Source organism: Ruditapes philippinarum, unplaced genomic scaffold (genome assembly GCF_026571515.1).
Source record: "Ruditapes philippinarum isolate M1 unplaced genomic scaffold, ASM2657151v2 ctg265_1_1_1_1, whole genome shotgun sequence".
Lineage (NCBI taxonomy): Eukaryota > Metazoa > Mollusca > Bivalvia > Venerida > Veneridae > Ruditapes > Ruditapes philippinarum.
The window spans coordinates 643,658-666,398 of NW_026855197.1; the positions used below are offsets into that span (position 1 = coordinate 643,658).

General features: G+C 34.3%; 1 protein-coding gene across 2 annotated transcripts; it reads right to left on the minus strand.

The window, feature by feature from the left end:
* Nucleotides 1–302: 302 nt before the first annotated feature.
* On the minus strand, nt 303–21,222 carry LOC132742437 (proline dehydrogenase 1, mitochondrial-like). 2 transcript variants are annotated; one of them, XM_060730868.1, is made up of 14 exons: nt 21,003–21,222; nt 18,616–18,999; nt 17,861–18,069; nt 16,463–16,500; nt 15,736–15,882; nt 15,321–15,385; nt 11,622–11,809; nt 10,673–10,754; nt 9,081–9,173; nt 8,127–8,273; nt 7,302–7,397; nt 6,199–6,383; nt 2,505–2,593; nt 303–1,850 (listed from the first exon to the last, which is right to left on the minus strand). In XM_060730868.1, exons 2-14 carry the CDS (start codon nt 18,934–18,936, stop codon nt 1,636–1,638), a joined length of 1,875 nt encoding a protein of 624 aa, XP_060586851.1. In that variant the 5' UTR covers nt 18,937–18,999; nt 21,003–21,222; the 3' UTR covers nt 303–1,635. The 2 variants fall into 2 exon arrangements, with proteins under 2 accessions (XP_060586851.1, XP_060586852.1); XM_060730869.1 differs by lacking the exon at nt 21,003–21,222 and adding an exon at nt 19,886–20,990.
* Between the last annotated feature and the right edge of the window lie 1,519 nt (nt 21,223–22,741).

The window sequence follows — 22,741 nt, forward strand, 5'->3', positions numbered from 1 at the left end:
GATTTGAACAAACCCTGGAAGTTATAATAACAGGTATTGTGGATATTGTATGATTGAAACAAGTCTATGTTATTGATTTGACATGTTCTTTAACGTTTCCAGAAAATACAGTGACAACTATTGTGAAATCGTAGCGCTCTAACCTGACCCACGCGGGTCAAGTTAGGAAAACACCATTTTATTCTTTATATGGAGAAAAGTTTTGTTCCTTTGACTGTTAAGTGTATTCATCTTGAGTACATTTACAGAAAAATGAAAGAAAAATCCAAAACTAAGAAATTAAAATTTTGCCTGTGTCTCCCTTTAAGGGAAGTGATCATTTAAATGACCATTTTGGTGTCAACTGTTATAATATTTTATTTATGTAAAGTACTGGTATACCTGTATCAGTATATATTATGCAGTTGTACAGTATAGTGGTACAATAATAACAAAACAATAGTGCATTAAACAAACAATACAATGAGATTCATCAATAGTTGCCAAAAAAATTGAGAGTGTGCCTTACATGAACCTAAAATCCAAACTATGATTGAAAGAAAAAATCCTGTGATTGTAATACAACTCTCACTGTTATTTTTTGGTAAATGAAGTCCAAACCTCTAAGAATAAACATTGCCTCAATATAACATGCTAACATAATCAAAACTCTTCAATTTACACAATTTTTTATAAAAAAAATATAAATAAATAAAAATAGCTCAGTTCCCAATAAGTCAAAAGTTATCTTCATACTTATGTTAACAAAATGTTAACAAGTGTTCTAATACCATCAAAGATTTCTATAAAAGTCAATAATATCAAAATTGCACCAAAAGAATCACTAAACCATTATAATATGTCCTCTTGTCAGGACAGATAGATACGAGGACAGACAAACAGACAAACAAACAGATGGACAGACAATTCTAACAAAGAATTGAGTGATTAAATAAGCTCACTTTGAACACATTACATTGTACTTTGGTGAGCAAATAAAAATTAACAACAAAACAATTATGGTCAAATAAAAAAACCAACACAAAATATAAAGAAACTTCAAAATAAAATTAACTGATATTCAAACATTATGAAAATAGCCATTAGAATAAATCACAGTCTAATTGTGTTGCATATAAATTCAGATCTAATCCTTTTTTCCTTCACCAACTTCAAACCGGCTTAAGTTTATACTTACTCAACCCCCCCCCCCCCAACCACCCGTAGTTGGCCCCAAGGCTTGATCAACTTTTCAACCGTACCATCACTAGACAAGAATAATTGACTAGCCATGTTTTGAATTAATAACAGTCCACAAGTCATTTTAAGGAATTTTAAGATCATTAGATATTGTAATTGAGCAGTTATATGTGTTCTGATCAGTATATGCAGGCTAAGCTCTTGTGTTTGTGCAGATCTGAATTTATTATCATAGTCTAAACATCAAAAATGATAACAAATAAAAATCTCATTAAAAAAAAACCCCATAGATTTTAAAAATGTTGAGATTCAACTAAAATGGAGAATGTTTATTATTTAAAATGAAAATTATGAGTATTCAAACACATAGAGTATTGTATAAATGTATTTATCACTGATATATCTAATGATTATGTATATCGACTGTAGGTCTCCTGTAACCACGCTACCAGTACTTCACACCGGTGTTATATCAGGGAGATTCTTTAGGGGATCATATCTTAATTGTCCAGATTTTATTCTGCGAGATATTTCTTTCCATAATAGTTTCTTCTCTTTTTTCACTTTTTTCAGAATGCCTTTGTTTTCCATGGCTCTACGAGACAGGTATGGAAGTACCTCGTCCACGGGACCGTACGGTACATACTTGTATACAGAATAACCTCCTTGTCCTTCAATAAAAGATATTAACTTTTACTGTAACATGGTTTAAATGAAAAAGTAACAAGAACTGTCAATATAACGGTGCACTTGACTAATTCTCAATGGTTGACAGTAATAAAAGGGGCATAACTCTGTAAAAATATAACTCAGCTTTATGGGACCTGAGCCGATCCTGTTATATAATCACAGAGAACAAGTGTGTGAAGTTTCAATCCATTCCCTGACTAGTTATATTTTGGAGACACAAACTTAAGCAAACTGTGACTGCAACGTTGGAATGAGCACATAAGTTCTCCCCTTTCTTTAAATAGAAGAGCTTAAAAACCTTGTTAAAGCTAGCACATTTACACCATTTAAAGTATAACATGCACTCATTACCCCAGTAAATGAGTCCAGACTTGATTTTAATCATAACTATATTCAAAAGAATATAAAATATAAGTTGACAAAAGAAGCCTTTATAAAATTTAATTTGTATGTGAAGAGAAACCATTGGTGTATAATGACATCAGATTAAAACTGTCTTATCTTTACTTTTAGACAGTTCCTGTTAAAAGCTATCAAAAACTATAATATCATTTTACCAGTTTTATATTAAAGGCCTATTTGTAATACAAAACAGTTTTACTTTTATAACACAAACTTCTCAAGATGATCCTTACCTAATGGAAAGCTGACCTGGTCACACATTCCCAGTAACTGACCAAAACATATCACTTTATCTGCAGGCTTTACTCCAAACTCCTTCATTCTGTAACATAAACAAATAATTATCATAAAATAAAACAGAACTTTATTCTTTCTTAGGTCCACATTGTACAACATGAGGAATGCAATAATATTCCCTTCCAGCTACAGTCAGCTTCTGACAATTACAACAAATGTAATAAGAAAATTTAGCAATGCAAAAGAGGATGTATAATAAATAGATGTACTATGCTCAAATTTGAGTTTTTTTAGAAAATATTGATAATTGCTACACAATCTCTTTGTAAAAATAAAACAAAAATGTTTTGACATCACACAAAATAGATATAATATGAATGTATAGTGCCATAAAAAAAAATTACTGGCAGCTTATTTCAGAAAAGACTAACTTTACTTGACCTGTAATAGGGAATGCACCTTTTCATACATAGTTTACTCATTCTTTTATTCAAATCAGACATGTTCAGTAAGAATTTCATAGATAAGTTCAATAAATTTCTGTGATTAATATTTTACTCAAGGGTGAGCATAGTATATCTTAAAGTGAAAATCCATTTAATATATCCATAAATAAGAAGAATATATTCAAGGTGAAATATTTTTAGCAGTGGAAGCCTGTAAGTGGTCAAATGATGACATTTATAGGAATAATTTTATGAGAAGTCTTTCAAGGACTTAATAGTTAAGAGCAGATGCCTGTATTTCTCCATGAAAAGAAGGTTTTTTTTATACTTTCTGAAAGTACTTTCTATTTTTGTTCTTGTTGCCTGAAAGAGTACAAATAATTACAGTTTTCAAATAATATCTTTAAGTGGTTTAAGGTGCATCATGTCACCACAGATGACATTTAAAAAAGATCTAGATGAAGAATCAGGCAAGAAGTCGGGTGACAAAGTTTAATGATCATCCGACATCAAGTATATTAAAACAGTCAAACATCCTTGAAATCTTATCCTGACAACTTTAAACAAGAGGGCCATGATGGCCCTGAGGATGCTCACCTGTATAAAGGCACCCGGAGAGGGCCAGTTTAAACCCCAGGGCTTTAATTTGAACAAACTTGGAAGACACCCATTAGAAGATGTTTCACAATGTCAAGTTTTTACTACACACATATAATGAAAAACAACCATCTACCCCCCCCCTTACCCCCCCCCCCCAATTTTAACCCAAGGGCTTTTATTTGAACAAACTTGGTAGACACCCATAAGAAGATGTTTCATGCTAAACATCTAAGCTGTAGCTCATTGGGTTTTTTTAAAAGAAGATTTTTTAAGTTTTTACTATACACATGTAGTTAAAACCAATGACACCCTGGGGGCGGGGTCAATTTTGACACCAGGGCTTTTATTTGAACAAACTTTGTAGGCAATTACTAGAAGATGTTTCATGCTTAATATCTAAACTCTAGCTATTTGGGTTTTTTCAAAGAAGATTTTTAAGTTTTTGCTATACAAATACAGTGTAACTTCCGAATTCCGGAACTTCTGAAATCCGGAAACTTCTTAAAACCGAACAATTTTTTCGGTCCCGATTTTTTCCCTTCTATTTTCTATTAATATAATACTTCTGAATTCCGGAACTTCTAAATTCTGAATTCCGGACGATATTTTCGTAACATTAAAGTCAAATCAATGCAATTTTACCTCCAAAAACCGGAAATAGTCAAAGGTGTGAAATACATTGTAAATCGAGAATGTTTACCCTGCAGGAAGATTTAATCTCCCTATCGATTGTTTACTAATTAGCGGTGATCGTGTAATTTGACACGCGTTAAAATCACAAACTGTGAAATGGTATGTTGGTTAATCAGAGTAATTTACGGCGGTCAGTTAATTTGAAGTGTTTATTAGCGGATTAAATGACAATTAATTAGACAATGTATGCATCAAACGTCTTTAGGGATTTTATTGCATTTGATGTGATAATTAATTAACTAGCATCGGACGATATGTCAAGTTATGCAAATAACAACATTTCTACAAATTGATAGAAATCCAAAAGCATTTGCAGGGAAGATAAAAATGTATTCTTTTCATTCACATCTTAATCTTGATTAAAAGACTATTATATATAATATTACAGTAATGGCCACATCTTCCTTGACATTTAGTGATATTAAGTAGCTTAGTCTTGTCCACATTATCATATACCTCTGAATTCCGGAAACCTCTGAAATCCGAACTTTTTGACAAGTCCCATGGGTGTTCGGTTTTCGGAAGTTACACTGTAAAAGGAAAATCAATAACACCCAAGGCAGGGGGCCAATTTTAACTCAAGGGCTTTTATTTGAACAAACTTTGTAGACACTCACTTGAAGATGTTTCATGCTTAATATCTAAACTCCAGCTATTTTTTCAAAGAAGATTTTTTAAGTTTTTGCTATATACATGTAAGGAAAATCAATGACCCCCGGGGCTGGGCCAATTTTGACCCCAGGGCTTTTATTTGAATAAACTTGGTAGACACCAATAAGAACATGTTTCATGCTAAATATCTTAGCTCTAGCTCTTTGTGTTCTTTAAAAGAAGAATTTTTAAGTTTTTACTATATGCATATAGGACAAATCAATGACCCCCTGGGGCGGGGCCAATTTTGACCCCAGGGCTTTTATTTGAACAAACTGGGTAGACACTCATTAGAAAATGTTTCAAGCTAAATATCTTAGCTCCAGCTCTTTGGGTTCTTTAAAAGAAGATTTTTTAAGTTTTTACTATATGCATTTAGGGAAAATCAAAGACCCCCTGGGACGGGGCCAATTTTGACCCCAGGGCTTTTTTTTGAACAAACTTGGTAGACACTCACTAGAAGATGTTTCATGCTTAATATCTAAACTCTAGCTATTCGGGTTTTTTCAAAGAAGATTTTTTAAGTTTTTGCTATACACATATAAGGAAAATCAATGACCCCCAGGGCGGGGCCAATTTTGACCACAGGGCTTTTATTTGAACAAACTTGGTAGACACCCATTAGAACATGTTTCATGCTAAAGATCTTAGCTCAAGTTCTTTGAGTACTTTAAAAGAAGATTTTTTAAGTTTTTACTATATGCATATAGGGAAAATCAATGACCCCCTGGGGCCGGGCCAATTTTGACCCCAGGGCTTTTATTTGAATAAACTTGGTAGACACTCATTAGAAGATGTTTCATGCTAAATATCATAGCTCTAGCTCTTTTGGGTTCTTTAAAAGAAGATATTTTAAGTTTTTACTATATGCATATAGGGAAAATCAAAGACCCCCTTGGGGCTGGGCCAATTTTGACCCCAGGGCTTTTATTTGAACAAACTTGGTAGACACTCATTAGAAGATGTTTCATGCCAAATATCTAAGCTCTAGCTCTTAGGGTTTTTTAAAAGAAGATATTTAAAGTTTTTTCTTTCGGTTGCCATGGCAACCAGAGTTCTGCATGGAATTAAATTCTTTGAACAATTTTTAAAGGTGACCACCAAAGGAACATTCCTGTGAAGTTTGGATGAAATTGGCTTAGGGGTTTATGAGGAGATGTCATTTAAAGTAAAAGTTTACGGACGGACGGACGCCGGATGGACGCCGGACGAAAAGCGATCACAAAAGCTCACCCTGTCACTTTGTGAGAGGTGAGCTAAAAAAAATTGATTTTACTTAAAGAACTGGAAAATGTCCTACTTTTCTACAGTGTAACGGACAGTGTCCTCGTTATGACTGGCGACCATTACTGCAATTCTTCCACGTTCTTGTAACTGTATCTGTCTCATAACTTCTCGTAATACCTTGTTATACATGGCCGTAGTCGCCTCATATGATGGGTTGATTGGATCCTCATAACCAATTGTGGCCGCACGTTCTCTCTCCTGTAACATGTCAAGTTTGTTTGCATACAAAAAGTGAGTTCTCATGTCTGTTTGTTTTTGTACAGATTTAAGCCAGTTTTGTACAAATTTTTTTTTTACAATTTCAAGTCAGTTTTTTACAGATTTAAGCCAGTTTTTTTACAGATTTAAGCCAGCTTTTTTTTTTAACAATTTTAAGCCAGTTTTGTGCAGATTTAAGCCACATTTGTTCAGGTAAGTCAATAACCTGACAATTTATATGCAAGTTATAACCTTTTTTTTTTTCAAATTACTTTTAATTTGTCCTCAAATATAATGCTAAGCCTTAGTGGAGGTCAAAGGTCATTAAACAATTAAGCCAACAAAATTATCTCAGAAAATTATGAGCTTTAGATTTAATTTGAAGAGATTAGAAGAGATTAAGAAAATTACACAACATTCACAGGATTATAGCATTATTACACATACCGAGTAGGCTATACCTGAGTCAAAGATACATTTAATACCATAACAAGAGATGTCAGTAGGACAGCAAAATTGCTCAACAGTTTACTATTCTTAGTGCTTGATAGTAAAACAAGAGCCTGAATAATGTTGAAATTTCTAACTTTAAAAAGGGGCAAAATTGTATTAAAATCCATGTTGGAGTAATAAGCCTTAGAAAGTAACCTCCCATAATGCTCTTAAATAAGTGTGTGATATTTCAACTCAACTCATTCCTTTCAATATCTTTTCAGATACCAACTTGTATGCAAAAACTTAACCGAAGTGTGATGCCGAAGCCTGGGTGACTACAATCGTTCTCCCTATTCTTCAAATAGTTTTCCTAAAATAGTTTTCCTAAAGAGCAACAGATTTTGTAATGCACTTTACGAAACAAATAAAAAGATTTAAAAAATATATTGATTACAAATAAAATATGTATAACACACAATATACCTGCTCCATATAAGCACCTCTGACAAGTTTGGCACCAAAGTAAATATTGTGTCTTACAGCTGTGTCTAGATCCAGCTTGATAGCTTTGTGAGCTGACTGAAATTTACAGATACAAACTTTTAGTACAGGTCATACTATATTCTGATTATTCATTTTTTATCAGAACAAAATTAATACAAAAAGAAAACAGTTAAAAAAATTTGCTAAAAAGTCTCTGAAGCTTCCCATTTATTCTTCCTATCAAAGTGATAAGTGGCAACCTTCATTACAGTGTGAGCACTATGTGTGTGAAGAGTGGCAATCTCCTTTGCAGTGTGAGCACTATGTGTGTGAAGAGTGGCAATCTCCATTGCAGTGAGCACTATGTGTGTGAAGAGTGTCATCTCCATTACAGTGTGAGCACTATGTGTGTGAAGAGTGGCAATCTCCTTTGCAGTGTGAGCACTATGTGTGTGAAGAGTGGCAATCTCCATTGCAGTGTGAGCACTATGTGTGTGAAGAGTGGCAATCTCCATTACAGTGTGAGCACTATGTGTGTGAAGAGTGTCATCTCCATTACAGTGTGAGCACTATGTGTGTGAAGAGTGGCATCTCTATTACAGAGTGAACACTATGTAAAAATTATTAATACATCTTATTAAGTGAAATATCATGTTGTAAACCTGTGAACATGATACCCCTTCAGCAGACACATTATCAATCAAAAAAGTCTGGAAAACTTGGGGAGAATATTAACTTAGAAGCAGTGATAACAACAAAATTATATGAAAATTACAGACTCAGTTTGACTGAATCTGTTTTTGAGAGGAAATGTAAAAATGTTACCTTAAGATAACATTGATATGTATTAAAGATGATTGCTTTCTCTTTGTTGAATTTTTTCATCATCTCCATCGTTAATCTATTTATAGCCGGCTGGAAGTATGATTGTTCCGCATCAACCATAACTCTTACATCTCTCTCCACTGCATACTGTAAATACATACAGTGTAATTTACTAATAACTGTAATTTGTAATAACAATCAATCAAATTTGTAGTTATATGAATCATTTTAGGTAGGTTACATAATAACTTCTTTAAAAAAAGAAAAATATTTACTTTGAAAGAACTTATCAGTATTAATTGTTATTTGTTGACACCCTTTGAAAAAAAACAATACTGAATTTAATTAAATACTTAATTGCATGATACTAGAGGTGTAATGTTTCATTGGCTTGTTCTCAATGTATGTATCAGACAGAATCTGTGTCAATAAATTGCAATGCAATATAGATTACACCTTGCAATACAAAGATATGGCTGTCAGATACACCAACAATTAAACAAGTAAAATAAAAAGAACCAAGAAAAGCCAGAATAAACTTTTCAGATAAAAATAATAGACAAAAACATGCATCGCCATAGAAAGTAGAGGCTTTTATTATAAACTTTTAAAGTCAGAGAGGATTATTTTTTTCACTTTCACAATGATCGGCTAAATTTGTGCTTTAATCTTATAAAAGCTGGTAATCTGTTCATATATAAACATCTATTGGTTTCAAGTTTAAAAGCAAGTATGATGATATGGTTTATATTGCAATTCAACTTAAATATTGCAATATGCATCACAAATAATTTGCTTCTATAATACATACTATGAATTGCATCATAAACTTTGAACAAATAAATATCATGTTATGTAATGGGACAGAAAAAAATGGCAATGCACAGATCTACATGATATATATATGGGTAAGACATAACAACTTTATTTTTTATAACAAATATACAAATGTACCTTTGTAATCTCATTTACTCTGTGTAACATATTTTTCATTTCTTTCTCTGTGTCGTCTGCCAGGCAGTGCAACATCGGCTTCAGCTCTCCGGTCTGAAAAATTTAAATAAAATTTAAGCCATTAGAATGCTAGCACCTTTAACAAGATACATATTCCACTATCACCATACAGCCAGGCTAGCACCAGCATGTGGCCAGGATAGCACATCACACCAGCATGTGGCCAGGATAGCACATCACACCAGCATGTGGCCAGGATAGCACATCATACCAGCATGTGGCCAGGATAGCACATCACACCAGCATGTGGCCAGGATAGCACATCACACCAGCATGTGGCCAGGCAAGCATGTTACACCAGCATAAGGCCAGGCTAGCATGTCAAACCAGCATGCAGCCAGGCTAGAACATTACACAAGCATACAGCCTGGCTAGCATGTCACACCAGCATGTGGGGCAGGCTAGCACATCACACCAGCATGTGGCCAGGCTAGCACATCACACCAGCATGTGGCCAGGCTAGCACATCACACCAGCATGTGGCAAGGCTAGCACATAACACCAGCATGTGGCCAGGCTAGCACATCACACCAGCATATGGCCAGGCTAGCACATCACACCAGCATGTGGCCAGGCTAGCACATCACACCAGCATGTGGCCAGGCTAGCACATAACACCAGCATGTGGTAAGGCTAGCACATCACACCAGCATGTGGCCAGGCTAGCACATCACACCAGCATGTGGCCAGGCTAGCACATCACACCAGCATGTGGCCAGGCTAGCACATAACACCAGCATGTGGCCAGGCTAGCACATCACACCAGCATGTGGCCAGGCTAGCACATCACACCAGCATGTGGCCAGGCTAACCCATCACACCAGCATGTGGCCAGGCTGGCACATCACACCAGCATGTGGCCAGGCTAGCACATCACACCAGCATGTGGCAAGGCTAGCACATAACACCAGCATGTGGCCAGGCTAGCACATCACACCAGCATATGGCCAGGCTAGCACATCACACCAGCATGTGGCCAGGCTAGCACATCACACCAGCATGTGGCCAGGCTAGCACATAACACCAGCATGTGGTAAGGCTAGCACATCACACCAGCATGTGGCCAGGCTAGCACATCACACCAGCATGTGGCCAGGCTAGCACATCACACCAGCATGTGGCCAGGCTAGCACATCACACCAGCATGTGGCCAGGCTAGCACATCACACCAGCATGTGGCCAGGCTAGCACATCACACCAGCATGTGGCCAGGCTAACCCATCACACCAGCATGTGGCCAGGCTAGCACATCACACCAGCATGTGGCCAGGCTAGCACATCACACCAGCATGTGGCCAGGATAGCACATCACACCAGCATGTGGCCAGGCTAACCCATCACACCAGCATGTGGCCAGGCTAGCACATCACACCAGCATGTGGCCAGGCTAGCACATCACACCAGCATACACAATAACGATTGAAAAATATGAATTCAGAGCAGGAAAAGTCCAATAAAACTATTGCAGGATAATATGGAGAAGTTACAAGATAAGAAATATAATTTACTTAATTTAAAGGGAGATAATTTACCTGAGGGTCAGGAATGACAAAGAGCTGATCCAGTTTCATATTAACTTCTAACAGATTATCCCAGTCCATAATATCAACTTGCCTGAAATAAAATGATAATTTTTATAAACAGTTTGATTACTTTGAAGTGGAAAAAATTGTACAACTGTGCATAACAATTCAAGGTACAAGCCATATTCCAAATAAATATTTACCCTTAACCAAGTTGCTGAGTTTCATCAATGGACTTATCTAGTCTCAAATTTTTTGAAACTGTCCGTAATATATTTTAGGGATATCAAGATTAAAATTTTCAGTAAATCGGCCAACAATATAGACTCTGAAAAAAACTTCAAACATAGGCAAGCTCAGGTCTGGCTGTACACTGCATGGTGACAAATGGTTAGCCATTTTTGGTTAAAATTTAAGATACTAGTCATTTTTCAAATATGATGATGATCAATTTGGTATAATCATGAAACAAAGATCATTGCAATACTGAAGTTGTGAAGGTCATATAGAAACTTTCCGCTTACATGTAAATGTTGGACAAAAATCTCTTCATTATTTAAGGAAAAGCTGAGTAGAATCACCAACATAAATTAAGTCGGCAATTATGATTAATAGCTTTCTCAAATGAAAGAGACACGATAAAACAATCATTCCCGGTATAGGTCAAACACATAGTGGCGGCATGGCCGAGTGGTTAATGTGTGTCGGACTAGTAATCTAAGAATCGCTATTTGTGTGGGTTCAAACCCTGTCAAGGGGCAAGCCATTGTTTCCTTGAGCAATAAACTTTAGACTTATTGCTCATTTCTAGTTGGTTCCAGAATTGGCTTTGAAAGCATGTGTGCCTATAAGCTTAAATTATAGCTTCCTATACAATCGAACTAAAATGAATTGTGTAACACACAGTACTGAGGATTAAGTCATCTTGACTCTGCCTAACTAATTATAAACACCCTACCCGTCCTGACTAACATCAAGTATAGAGAACCATCTGCTACATTCCTCCGGTGTTATCTTTACACCCATCTCGTGTAACTTCAGTAGGAATTCATCCTCGCGAAAACCTCTAGAGAAATTATCTCCCTCTTCACTTGTCAGTTTCTCAAAGAAATTTCTCGCTGACACTAACACATCTGACATTTGAAGCTGTTGATAAAAAGAATATATAATTATAAATGAAATTTTTGTGTAGCACTGAAAGTATATAAAGACAAGAGCACGACATGCTGTGATGATGCTCATCTGTTAAAGGCAATAACGAATTTTAACAACAAACAAGATTGCATTTGTGAAAAATGCTATGCCACCGCATTAATACAATACTAAATAGTAGTGTAGGAACAGATTTTTTTGTTTCTATACAATTTTGAAGATTGTCATAATGCATAGATCCCTGACCTTATAAATAATCTAATTCTTATTATCAGATTAGTGGTTAAATCTGTTGTTAACTCAATAAAAGATCAGAGTAGGAATATATCAATGCACGTGAGTCTAGTGAATTTGGTGGTGAAGGTCATATTTCACACAGCCTAAATTTTATGACTACATCAAAGGACAACACAGTAAGACACTTTGTCAAAATCTAGGTCAGCTGAAATCAAAGTTCACTTTACATCTTAATCTGTGCACATGGTTCAAATTTCATAGCTGTACATCAAAGGACAAGAAAGTAGGTCACATCATCAAAATCTAGGTCACCTGATATCAAAGTTCAATTTTACAACTAAAACTGTGCACATGGTCAAAATTTCATTGCTGTACATCAAAGGACAAGAAAGTAGGTCACTGTCCCCTTGGGCAAGGCAAAATTTTGGACCCAAGGGTTTAATTCAAAACAATCTTGATACAGGTCCACCAAACAACATTTCAAGTCAAATATCTAAACTGTAGCTTTCTCCCATTCAGAAAACATTTGTTTTATTTTCAGTTTTTACTGTGTGTACATAATGAGAATCACTGCCCCCTGGCAGGGCCAATTTTGACACCAGGGGAAAAATTTGAACACCTTTGGTAGAGGACCTATAGATGATATTATATAGCAAACATCAAAGCTCTATGTCTTGTACCTTCAGACAAAAATTTTTTTTTTTTTACTATAATATTATGTACATAATGAAAATCAATGATCCCCGGGGCAGAACCAATTTTGACCCCAGGGCTATAATTTGAACAATCTTGGTAAAGGTTCACTTCGCAAAGTCTCATGCCATATATTTAACCTCTAGCCTATGTCAATTCAAAGAAGAAGATTTTTCAATTCAGAGAAGAAAATTTTTCAAGTTTTTACTTTATACATATAAGGAAAACTATCGCCTCTGGAGCAGGGCAATTTTAACACTAGGGTTATAATTAAAACAACTTTTGTAGAGGACCCATAGATGATATTATATACCAAATATTAAAGCTCTAAGCCTTGTACCTTCAGACAAGAAGATTTTAGAATGTTTTACTATATGTACACAGTAAAATCAATGACCCCTGGGGATGGGGCCAATTTTGACCCCAGGGCTATAATTTGTACAATCTTGCTAGAGGTTCACTACACAATGTTTCATGCAAAATATCTTAACTTAGCATTTGTAAATTAAGAGAAGATGATTTTTTAAGTTTTTACTATATACATATAAGGAAAACCTGTGGCCCCCAGGGCAGGGCTAATTTTGACACTAGAGACAAAATTTGAACAACTTTGGTAGAGTACCTATAGATGATATCATTTAACAAATATTAAAGCTCTAAGCCTTGTACCTTCAGAAAATAAGATTTTTTTATTTTTTTACTATTATGTATATATTGAAAATCAATGACCCCCGGGGCGCGGGCAATTTTGACCCCAGGGCTATAATTTGAACAATCTTGCTAGAAGTTCACTTCTGAATGTTTCATGCAAAATATCTAACCTTTAGCATTTGTCAATTGCTAGAAGAATTTTTTTTAAAGTTATATACTATATACATAAAAGGAAAACCAATGACCCCCGGGGAGGGGCAGATTTTGACCCCAGGGCTATAATTTGAACAATCTGGGTAGAGGTCTATCAGACAATGCCTTATGCAAAATATCTAAGCTCTAGGCCTTTTGGGTCTTTACAAGAAGGCATTTTAAGTTTTTACTATATGTACATAAAGTGAAAATCAATGACCCCCGGGGCAAGCCGATTTTGACCCCAGGGCTATAATTTGAACAATCTTGGTAAGGGTCTACCAGACAATGCCTTATGCAAAATATCTAAGCTCTAGGCCTTTTGGGTCTTTACAAGAAGGTATTTTAAGTTTTTACTATATGTACATATAGTGAAAATCAATGACCCCCGGGGCGGGGCCGATTTTGACCCCAGGGCCATAATTTGAACAATCTTGGTAGAGGTCTACCAGGCAATGCCTTATGCAAAATATCTAAGCTCTAGGCCTTTTGGGTCTTTACAAGAAGATTTTTTAAATTTATTCTTATAATTCCTTTTGGTTGCCATGGCAACCAGATTTCTGCATGGAATAAAATTCTTTGAACAACTTTGGAAGCCCTTCACCCAAGGATCAATCCTGCCAAGTTTGGTTGAAATTGGACTAGTGGTTTTTTACAAGAAGATTTTTTAAGTTCACTATATAATCTATATAACACACACACACACACACACACACACACAAACAAACACACACACAGGTGAATCGCTATATGCCACCGCATCGCAGATGCTGCGGTGGCATAAAAAAGTTCAAAAGGGGCATAACTCCAATAAAATGGCTTTCAGAATCGTGACCCTTGTTGCACAACTGCCTCTTGTCAAGATAAGCAAGTATTTCAAGTTTCATAGTAATATCTTTTTTTAATAATTGTTTGAGTAATTGGCTACATTAAAGTTTTTGCAAAGACAACCACATGACTGACTGCCATCATAAAAGCTGGACTTTTTCTTTGAAACAGATGAGCTAAAAAATAATATATTCTACAACAGTAATAGTATATAATTTGAGAATTTCCAATCGTATTTGATGAGTATCATTTATTATTATTATATTCATGTTGAGTTTTATTACAATCTAACAAAACAATTGTAAAATATTGCTCAAACAGATATTTTCTTTAAACAATGCCTTTTTTTAAATAACAATTAAAGGGCCATAACTTAAGAAAAACGTAGGTGGATTTGATGACATTTGGCAAGCCTCATATCCCTTTTTATAATTTCATTTCAAGGAAAGAGATCTGGACGGAAGGACAACGCCATTTCCACACATTTCTAATATTATCTGTGGAGGACAAAAAGGTACAGAGTTTGTTATGAACTCAATTTTCTTGGCTTTTCATTCCTAATTAATTTTAAACATTTGTTTGTTATATCTCTGCCTATTAAAAAAGTTTATTGAATATTTGAATGTTTTTGCTCACAGGGACCTGTTGCCAATGGAATATTCAGGCCAACTTGCAGTTAAACAGTTGTTACCAAATTCACCTGGTTAACATCAGTGTTGTAAATAATTTTTTTAACATTATGCTACATGTACAACATAAGATCTGAACTCAGATTAAATAAAACTTCTCACTAACTATTTTTTTGCTTTTTTATCATTAAATCACTGAAAACTCAATCAGTTCCAGTACCTACACAAATCAATGTTTATTATATTCCACCAATGTTTATTAATTTTCAACCTACCAATAACTGTGGCCTTCCAAGGGCTGTCAACTTTATTGCACAGAAACCAGTCTTTTTGGTTGCATCTACAAAATAATAATTACAGATATATTTTTTAAAACAAAATCAGGTTATCGCATATTTAAATATGTAATATAAAAATTAAAACACCTGTCATATTCAGTAATGATAAGTTTTAATGCCACCATCACCATCTATTGACTTGAGGAATATTATCATGTTTTTATCTCAAATATACAATACCTGCAACACCATTTCTATTGACTTGAGGAAAGAATATTCTCATGTTTTTATCTCAAATAAACAATACCTGCAACACCATCTATTGACTCGAGGAATATTCTCATGTTTTTATCTCAAATATACAATACCTCCAACACCATCTATTGACTTAAATGATATTCTCATGTTTTACCTGCAACACCATCAATTGACTCGAGGAATATTCTCATGTTTTTATCACACTGGTCTTCTCCTTCATAGAAATATGTCCTACTGGATACAACCTTGTCTCTGCGGTCACCAAACTCTCTATGTGCCTGAAACTTCTGTCTGTCAGGCTCTATAAATTAATAAATTTATGTTTCAAACTACTTATATTTATAATGTTCAAGACCATTTTAGCTGGTCATTTAGTTTTTTTCATCAAATGTTTTTTGGTTGACTGGTTGGTTGATTAATATGCCAATTTAAAAACTAGGAAAGACAATTAGGTAGACTGACTGCTGAAATATGACCAAAAATGTGTTAATATTGGCACAATAATCAATCAAATGTCCAAACCATTACGTAAACCCTTTGAATGCTAGTTGTGGTGACTAAATCTACCTAATATAATTTACTTATGCTACCAGTGCAGACCATGATCAGCTGGCATATTTCTGACATCTTATCTTGGTCTGCACTGTTTGCCATTCAGTCGGTACATTATTTGAAATTTTCAGTAAATAGGGTTATTGGTAATTTGCCCAAGGGTCGTAAATTGAACAAGTAAATCTATAAGAAGCTAAAATGTTAAAAGGTAAACAGAATAAGCCCTGACAGTATTGATGGATTATCAGATGATATTAGGTGAATAATTCATCACAATTAGATTTGAAATAAAGACCACAAGATTGTACAAGAGGAAAGTTCTTACTTACCTTGAGCAATATCTGTCATATTTTCTGGTACACATGAACTGTAAATATATAAAACATATATAAACAATATACTAGTGTAACCATTTAATATAGTTCAATAAAAACAAGCAATTATCATAGTATTGCAAGCAATCCATAAGTCCCCTACCGGTTAGAACCCCAGCAACATTCTGATTTCAATTTTACCAGTGAATGAATGACATGAATGAACTTAAATCTTTTGAGTTCTAAGTTTGTCTATTTCACAGTAATGTGTTAAGTTTCCCTGCCTAGTAAGGCAATTATGTTTATACAACCTTGTCATATTATTACGATGTGGGATTTTAAAGTAAATCCTATAAGGAATGAAGAAGTTGGAGTAAAAAATACCAATTTCTCGAGATTTGTTCAAGGGTGACATAATTCTGGAAATAGTCTTGCTAGAGTATTTAACCTTCTCAAAAATGTTGAGTGATAATAAGAAACATATATATGAAGTTTGAAGTAGATACATTAGGAAATAAAGAAGTTATTTAAAAAAGACAACATTTTTTTTCATAAAAATGCTAAGTTCAAGGGAGGTAATACTGATAATTTTTGTGCTTTTCATCAAATGTTTTTTGGTTGACTGGTTGGTTGATTAATATGCCAATTTAAAAACTAGGAAAGACAATTAGGTAGACTGACTGCTGAAATATGACCAAAAATGTGTTAATATTGGCACAATAATCAATCAAATGTCCAAACCATTACGTAAACCCTTTGAATGCTAGTTGTGGTGACTAAATCTACCTAATATAATTTACTTATGCTACCAGTGCAGACCATGATCAGCTGGCATATCTCTGACATCTTATCTTGGTCTGCACTGTTTGCCATTCAGTCGGTACATTATTTGAAATTTTCAGTAAATAGGGTTATTGGTAATTTGCCCAAAGGTCGTAAATTGAACAAGTAAATCTGTAAGAAGCTAAAAATGTTAAAAGGTAAACAGAATAAGCCCTGACAGTATTGATGGATTATCAGATGATATTAGGTGAATAATTCATCACAATTAGATTTGAAATAAAGACCACAAGATTGTACAAGAGGAAAGTTCTTACTTACCTTGAGCAATATCTGTCATATTTTCTGGTACACATGAACTGTAAATATATATAAACAATATACTAGTGTAACCATTTAATATAGTCCAATAAAAAAAAAACATTTGTAACATTTTAATAAGTTTACTTCCCTCAGATTTCAAGAGTTTGAATCCTAAACAGGGCTCATGTTTTTTTTTCCAGACAACAAACCTAATTCTATACAAGTTTGAACATCCAAATCTGCTATTCCAATAACCTATGTAGGGAATATGTTAGCTAACCCATTACAAGATCACAATTCATACTATTGCCTGAAAAAAATCAAGCATACCTCATTTCTGATTCCGTTGCCTGTTCACTGCTCACATCTTCCTCAGCACTGTAGTCAAGTATCGACTTCACGCCGAACAACTTGTTTCGGTTCACCAGTGGACGTATGGCAATCCGGTCTTCTCCAGCCACAAACTGACCATAGAATGTTGCCTTCATCAATTTGTGAAAGAGTTTGGTTCCAAGGATTGACTGACTCCATTTCATTAACTGTAATTAATGACACAAATTTCTTACAGTAATTCATTTCCTCTTTTATGCAATTTTTTCATCAGATGACCTTAAAAAGACTACAATTAAGATGGGTCACCCATCAAGGGTCATGTAAACAGTACAAATACAAAGGGCATTAACTCATACAAGTACAAAGGGCTGTAACTCTGCTGCTTCTAAAATAATCAGATAAAATTTTCCTGACAATATAGCTACATGTACATTTGCATAGCTGTGTGTTTATTAATTAGTGCTTATATTTTGAAGAAGATATGAAACTGTGTAATAGACAGGTAAATGAATACATAAGATATTGCTGTAATATTGCTGAGACATAGATAACATCTACATCTCTGGTTCTAGCTAGATGGTCAAAACATAAAACATTAAATTCTATTTATCAACATTTGAAGAATTTTTCCCCCATTTGTCACATTTATCCCAAATTTAACTGGTCCTAAACTTAGATTATACCATTCTCTCACTTCCAATTAACTCGTGCAGTGGTAGATCTACTGTATAAATTGTGAAAAAACAACCTACCGTTTTATTATGGGTAACAATCAATGGTATTGAACATAACTGGAAGACGAAATATGCTCGTAACAGTTCCCCTGTAGTTTTACTCCTATATGCCTCCTGTGGGTTTGCAAATGATAAATCAATATTCGGGTGTCCGTCATCTAACTTCCTTTTATTTTCCGTTTGTACTGTTGAAAAAGTTCGATTTTCGTCTGATGCCACATCGGCCGACGCTGTGGATTTACTCAATCTGAACTTGTCTGGATATACAGTTATTCGTTTAGAAATAAACTTTGTTGTGTGTCCATACACAGTTTTACATCGCAGAAATCTCAGCGCCATCAATCCAACAGTTTCCCTACTTCAGAGGCTGACTTTACTTTTGGCGGGAAAAGGGGCGCCACTCTGCAAAGTAGCAAACAAATTGATACATACGTTCCTGTAAACATGCCCTTTTTGAGGCGTATGTTAAAGACACTAGGGATATATTTAATACATAAATCTATAATTCCATTTATTTAATACATAAATCTATAATTCCATTTAGTTAGAACTAACTTACATGTGCTTTAAGCCTGTCATAGACTGACATGTAACAAATAATGTTTTTACATTTTTTTTTAATTTTTGCTCTCTTTCCTAGCACATGCAGTTCCGTTCACGTCATGTTTCTTCATCCAATCAAAGTCATAACGAAACTGACATAAACATTTGTACATTTCTACTGGAGAAGAAATTATTTGTGTTCAAGAGAATATGCATACATGATAATCGTCATATGTTATACATTTATTTTCTATTAACTAAATATTATCTCATTTACTTATCTAATTATGATGAATCGTATATAGGCCAAGCTGCAAGAATGAAAGTATATATTTATTCAGCAATAACATTACACAAATGAATGGCTCCAGCAGAAATGTTTCACCAGTGATGCACAGTGAAGTAGATCAACGCAAATATATACATTCAATGAAATTGTACAGTTCACTGCGATATACAAGTCAACATCCGGATATCTTCCGTCTGATCAGCTAAGGTATTCATCCATTAAGTATATTGAGCACAAAATCAGCTTACTCCGTCAACATTCGTATACGTTAACATCCTTGTGTTAAAAGTGGAAGTGACAGTAAACTTTAAGGCTTCAATAGCAAATTTGATGGCAATGTTTCTAATGTAGCAAAATATGTACAAATCACGTGTATGCATAATTTTAAAATTGTGAATGTCTAAACGAAATACAAGTGCCCGAATATTATTAACCTGGGCTCTTTTAATTACCTACCTTTTGTTGAGTCACGCCGACACTTTGAAGGTCATGTGGCGACTATCCAGCTTTACTAGTGGAGGAAGACCTCAGTTACCCCTCCGTGCATTATTTCAAGCATGCACGGGCACCTGAGTGGCCACCAACGTTCCTTTCATAACTTGCAATGTGCACGTGTCATGTACACATACATGTATATATTTTACATGTATTGTAAATGATGTGTGTGAAAATAACTTTTAAAACTTGTCAACCATTAATTCTATCTCATATAAAATGTTTAATTGTTGAAATGTTATTGTTTATTAATTCATTACCGAGTACAGTAAAGTCTTTAAATGAGCAGATAGTAATCTTTAACAAGCGTAAAATATGTAACAACAATAAAAACATAGAACATGTACATAATGCATTTTTATGTTGTTTGCATAATGAATAAAAGCGTTTTAAGAAGTTTCGTGGATTAACATACTTGCCAAGCAAAGCATATCAATACTGTCGGGCATTTTATCACCTTTATGTCAATGATTTGGCAATGCTCTCTCCTTTAAATAGTTTTTAATCAATTGCATTGTTCAATAATCAATAACCAACCGACACGTACGGAAGTTCGGAACGCATATATTAAAGTTCAGGCATTTCACATACTTAACATATTTGATGCACATATATATTTACATTTACACACAGGTCAGTTTTTGGGACTGATTTTCACATTTCTGGCTCATTTTTTAAAAAAAATATAATTCCAGTTTAAATTAATTTATATAACAAATCTAATCATTAATTGTAACTGATTCAAGTTAACCGTTTCCTGCAAATGTTATATAATCGATTTGTCAACATATGGTCTATGATATCTACTGAAAGAAAAAGCATTAACATACATGTATATTTTCATCATTAAACATGTATACATATATATCGATACTCTATTATTAGAGCACTTATACACTGAGAAATATTTTGGTTCATTGCCAGCAATTCTTATTACATAACAATAAGTGTTTAAAGAATATTATGATTAATTGTGTAAGCAACAAGTACGTATTTTCGCTATGAAACATTGTATAGACAAGTTCTTTATAGTTTGAATGTAGCCAGAAACAAAAATAATCATAAAAATAACACCAACCTGTTTGTCTAACACTCGATTAATTTAATTTCCACTTTTCACGAGCGACTGCTTGCTTCGTGCGGTTTACCGTACGCAAATCTTTTTTAAATGCACGACGATATATAGTATTTTTATTGTATAGATCAAAAGATACTAATTGGTGAAAAATGAATGAGCCGAAAAAACACCATGTCAAGGTTAACTTACTACGGAGGTGTGTCGTCATGGGGCGCCCTCATTGGTTGTTTCAAGTCAGCAATCGATTTGCGATTTGTCGGCCTGTATGTAAACAAAACCACGTGCATATTTGTCAACAAATTTTGAATGAATGGGAGCATCATTATATACGTTATAAAACTATATATAGGTTAAAATGTTATTATATATAAAAGTAAAACGGCTAAAACATAAAATAAATTAACCTTTATTAAATATTTTAAGCCATCGAAGATATAGAATAAGAAATAAAGAAAAAGGTTATATATGCTGATAAACAGTTGCAGATGAGTATGCACAAATTCCATGAAACTGTAAGAACTATCTCAGAGAAAATTTACACTCTTTTAGTTTTATTTCAATAACGTTTTTGTTGACGAGGAACAGTACTACTAGTAACTACAGCAGTCAGAAATAAAGGGTGATTTTAGATAGGTTCATATAAGCTTTTTAAGCTATTTACTCAATCCTGGATGCAATTTAAAATATATACTGCAGTATTGAAATTTTGTTTGAAAGTATGGAAGAAGAAATAAATATTGTTTAAATCAAAGGGTGTTTTTAAAGAGCACATTATTATACAATTCATAGAAATAAAAAAAAAATTTCACATATTTTGATAGGTATTGATTGTAATGCTTAAATAAACATTAGTTTGTATTTAACACAAACTTTTATATTTCTGTTTGAACGTCAGAAATCTATAAATAAAAATATACGGGAAAACGTACTAATCCATGAATGATACGTAATGACGTCATCAGCGTAACGTTATTTTGAAGTTATCTATGATGGCGGAAGTAAACGAGGCTTTTGAAGAAAACTCTGAATACGGCAACGATTTAGATGCTAACAGTGGGTATGCTAGTGACTTTGTAGAGGACATTAACTATTGTATAAAAGAAATAGCAGATTTGGTTATAAAGGCGAGGTTACAAGCAGAGGAAACTGATATAAGAGCCAAATATGCTCTCGAATTTGCTAACCGTGCAATTGCGGAGGCATCGTCAGCACACCAAGTGTCTGAAGCTTTGGCAAAAACATCCCGAATAGTCGCTGCACTTGCTTTAGAATTTTCAAACAGCACAGATATCTATATTGACGAGATCATTGACTCTTGCAATGAAAGCAGAAATGATTCTCTTAACACAAGTTTCTTGAATGAAGAAAGTTCTGTTATCCCTGTAAAAGATGATAACCCATTGGCGGTGGCTACAGATTCAGAAACTTCAGCTGTATCAGAAAGTGTACAAAGTCAAGACGCTGATGATTTGGATTCCAAGGATTTGCCTGAAAGTGGAAGTGCTCAGCAGAAATACCAAACAATATATCCGGATACAATTCCACTGGAAGAACTTCCAAAAGAAAGTAACCTGTCAACTGTCTGGGAGGATTCTGAATCTAGCGATGCGGTAGTTGTAGACGGCAACACAGAAGAAAGTAAAGATAAAGACCTTAAAGATGTTAATGAAATGAAAAATTTGGAAACAAAAAGAAAAATGCTGCTGTATCGAGACAGTAAAGCTGCTTTGTCAAAAATG

Bases quoted from the DNA above. Each gene is read 5' to 3' on its own strand.
- LOC132742437 (XM_060730868.1), bottom strand. From the start codon at position 18,936: ATGGCGCTGAGATTTCTGCGATGTAAAACTGTGTATGGACACACAACA. The intron at 18,070-18,615 runs GTAGGTTGTTTT...CATTAATTACAG, and splicing joins TTGTTACCCATAATAAAACG to TTAATGAAATGGAGTCAGTC. The intron at 1,851-2,504 runs GTAAGGATCATC...CTTTTATTGAAG, and splicing joins CCAGGTCAGCTTTCCATTAG to GACAAGGAGGTTATTCTGTA.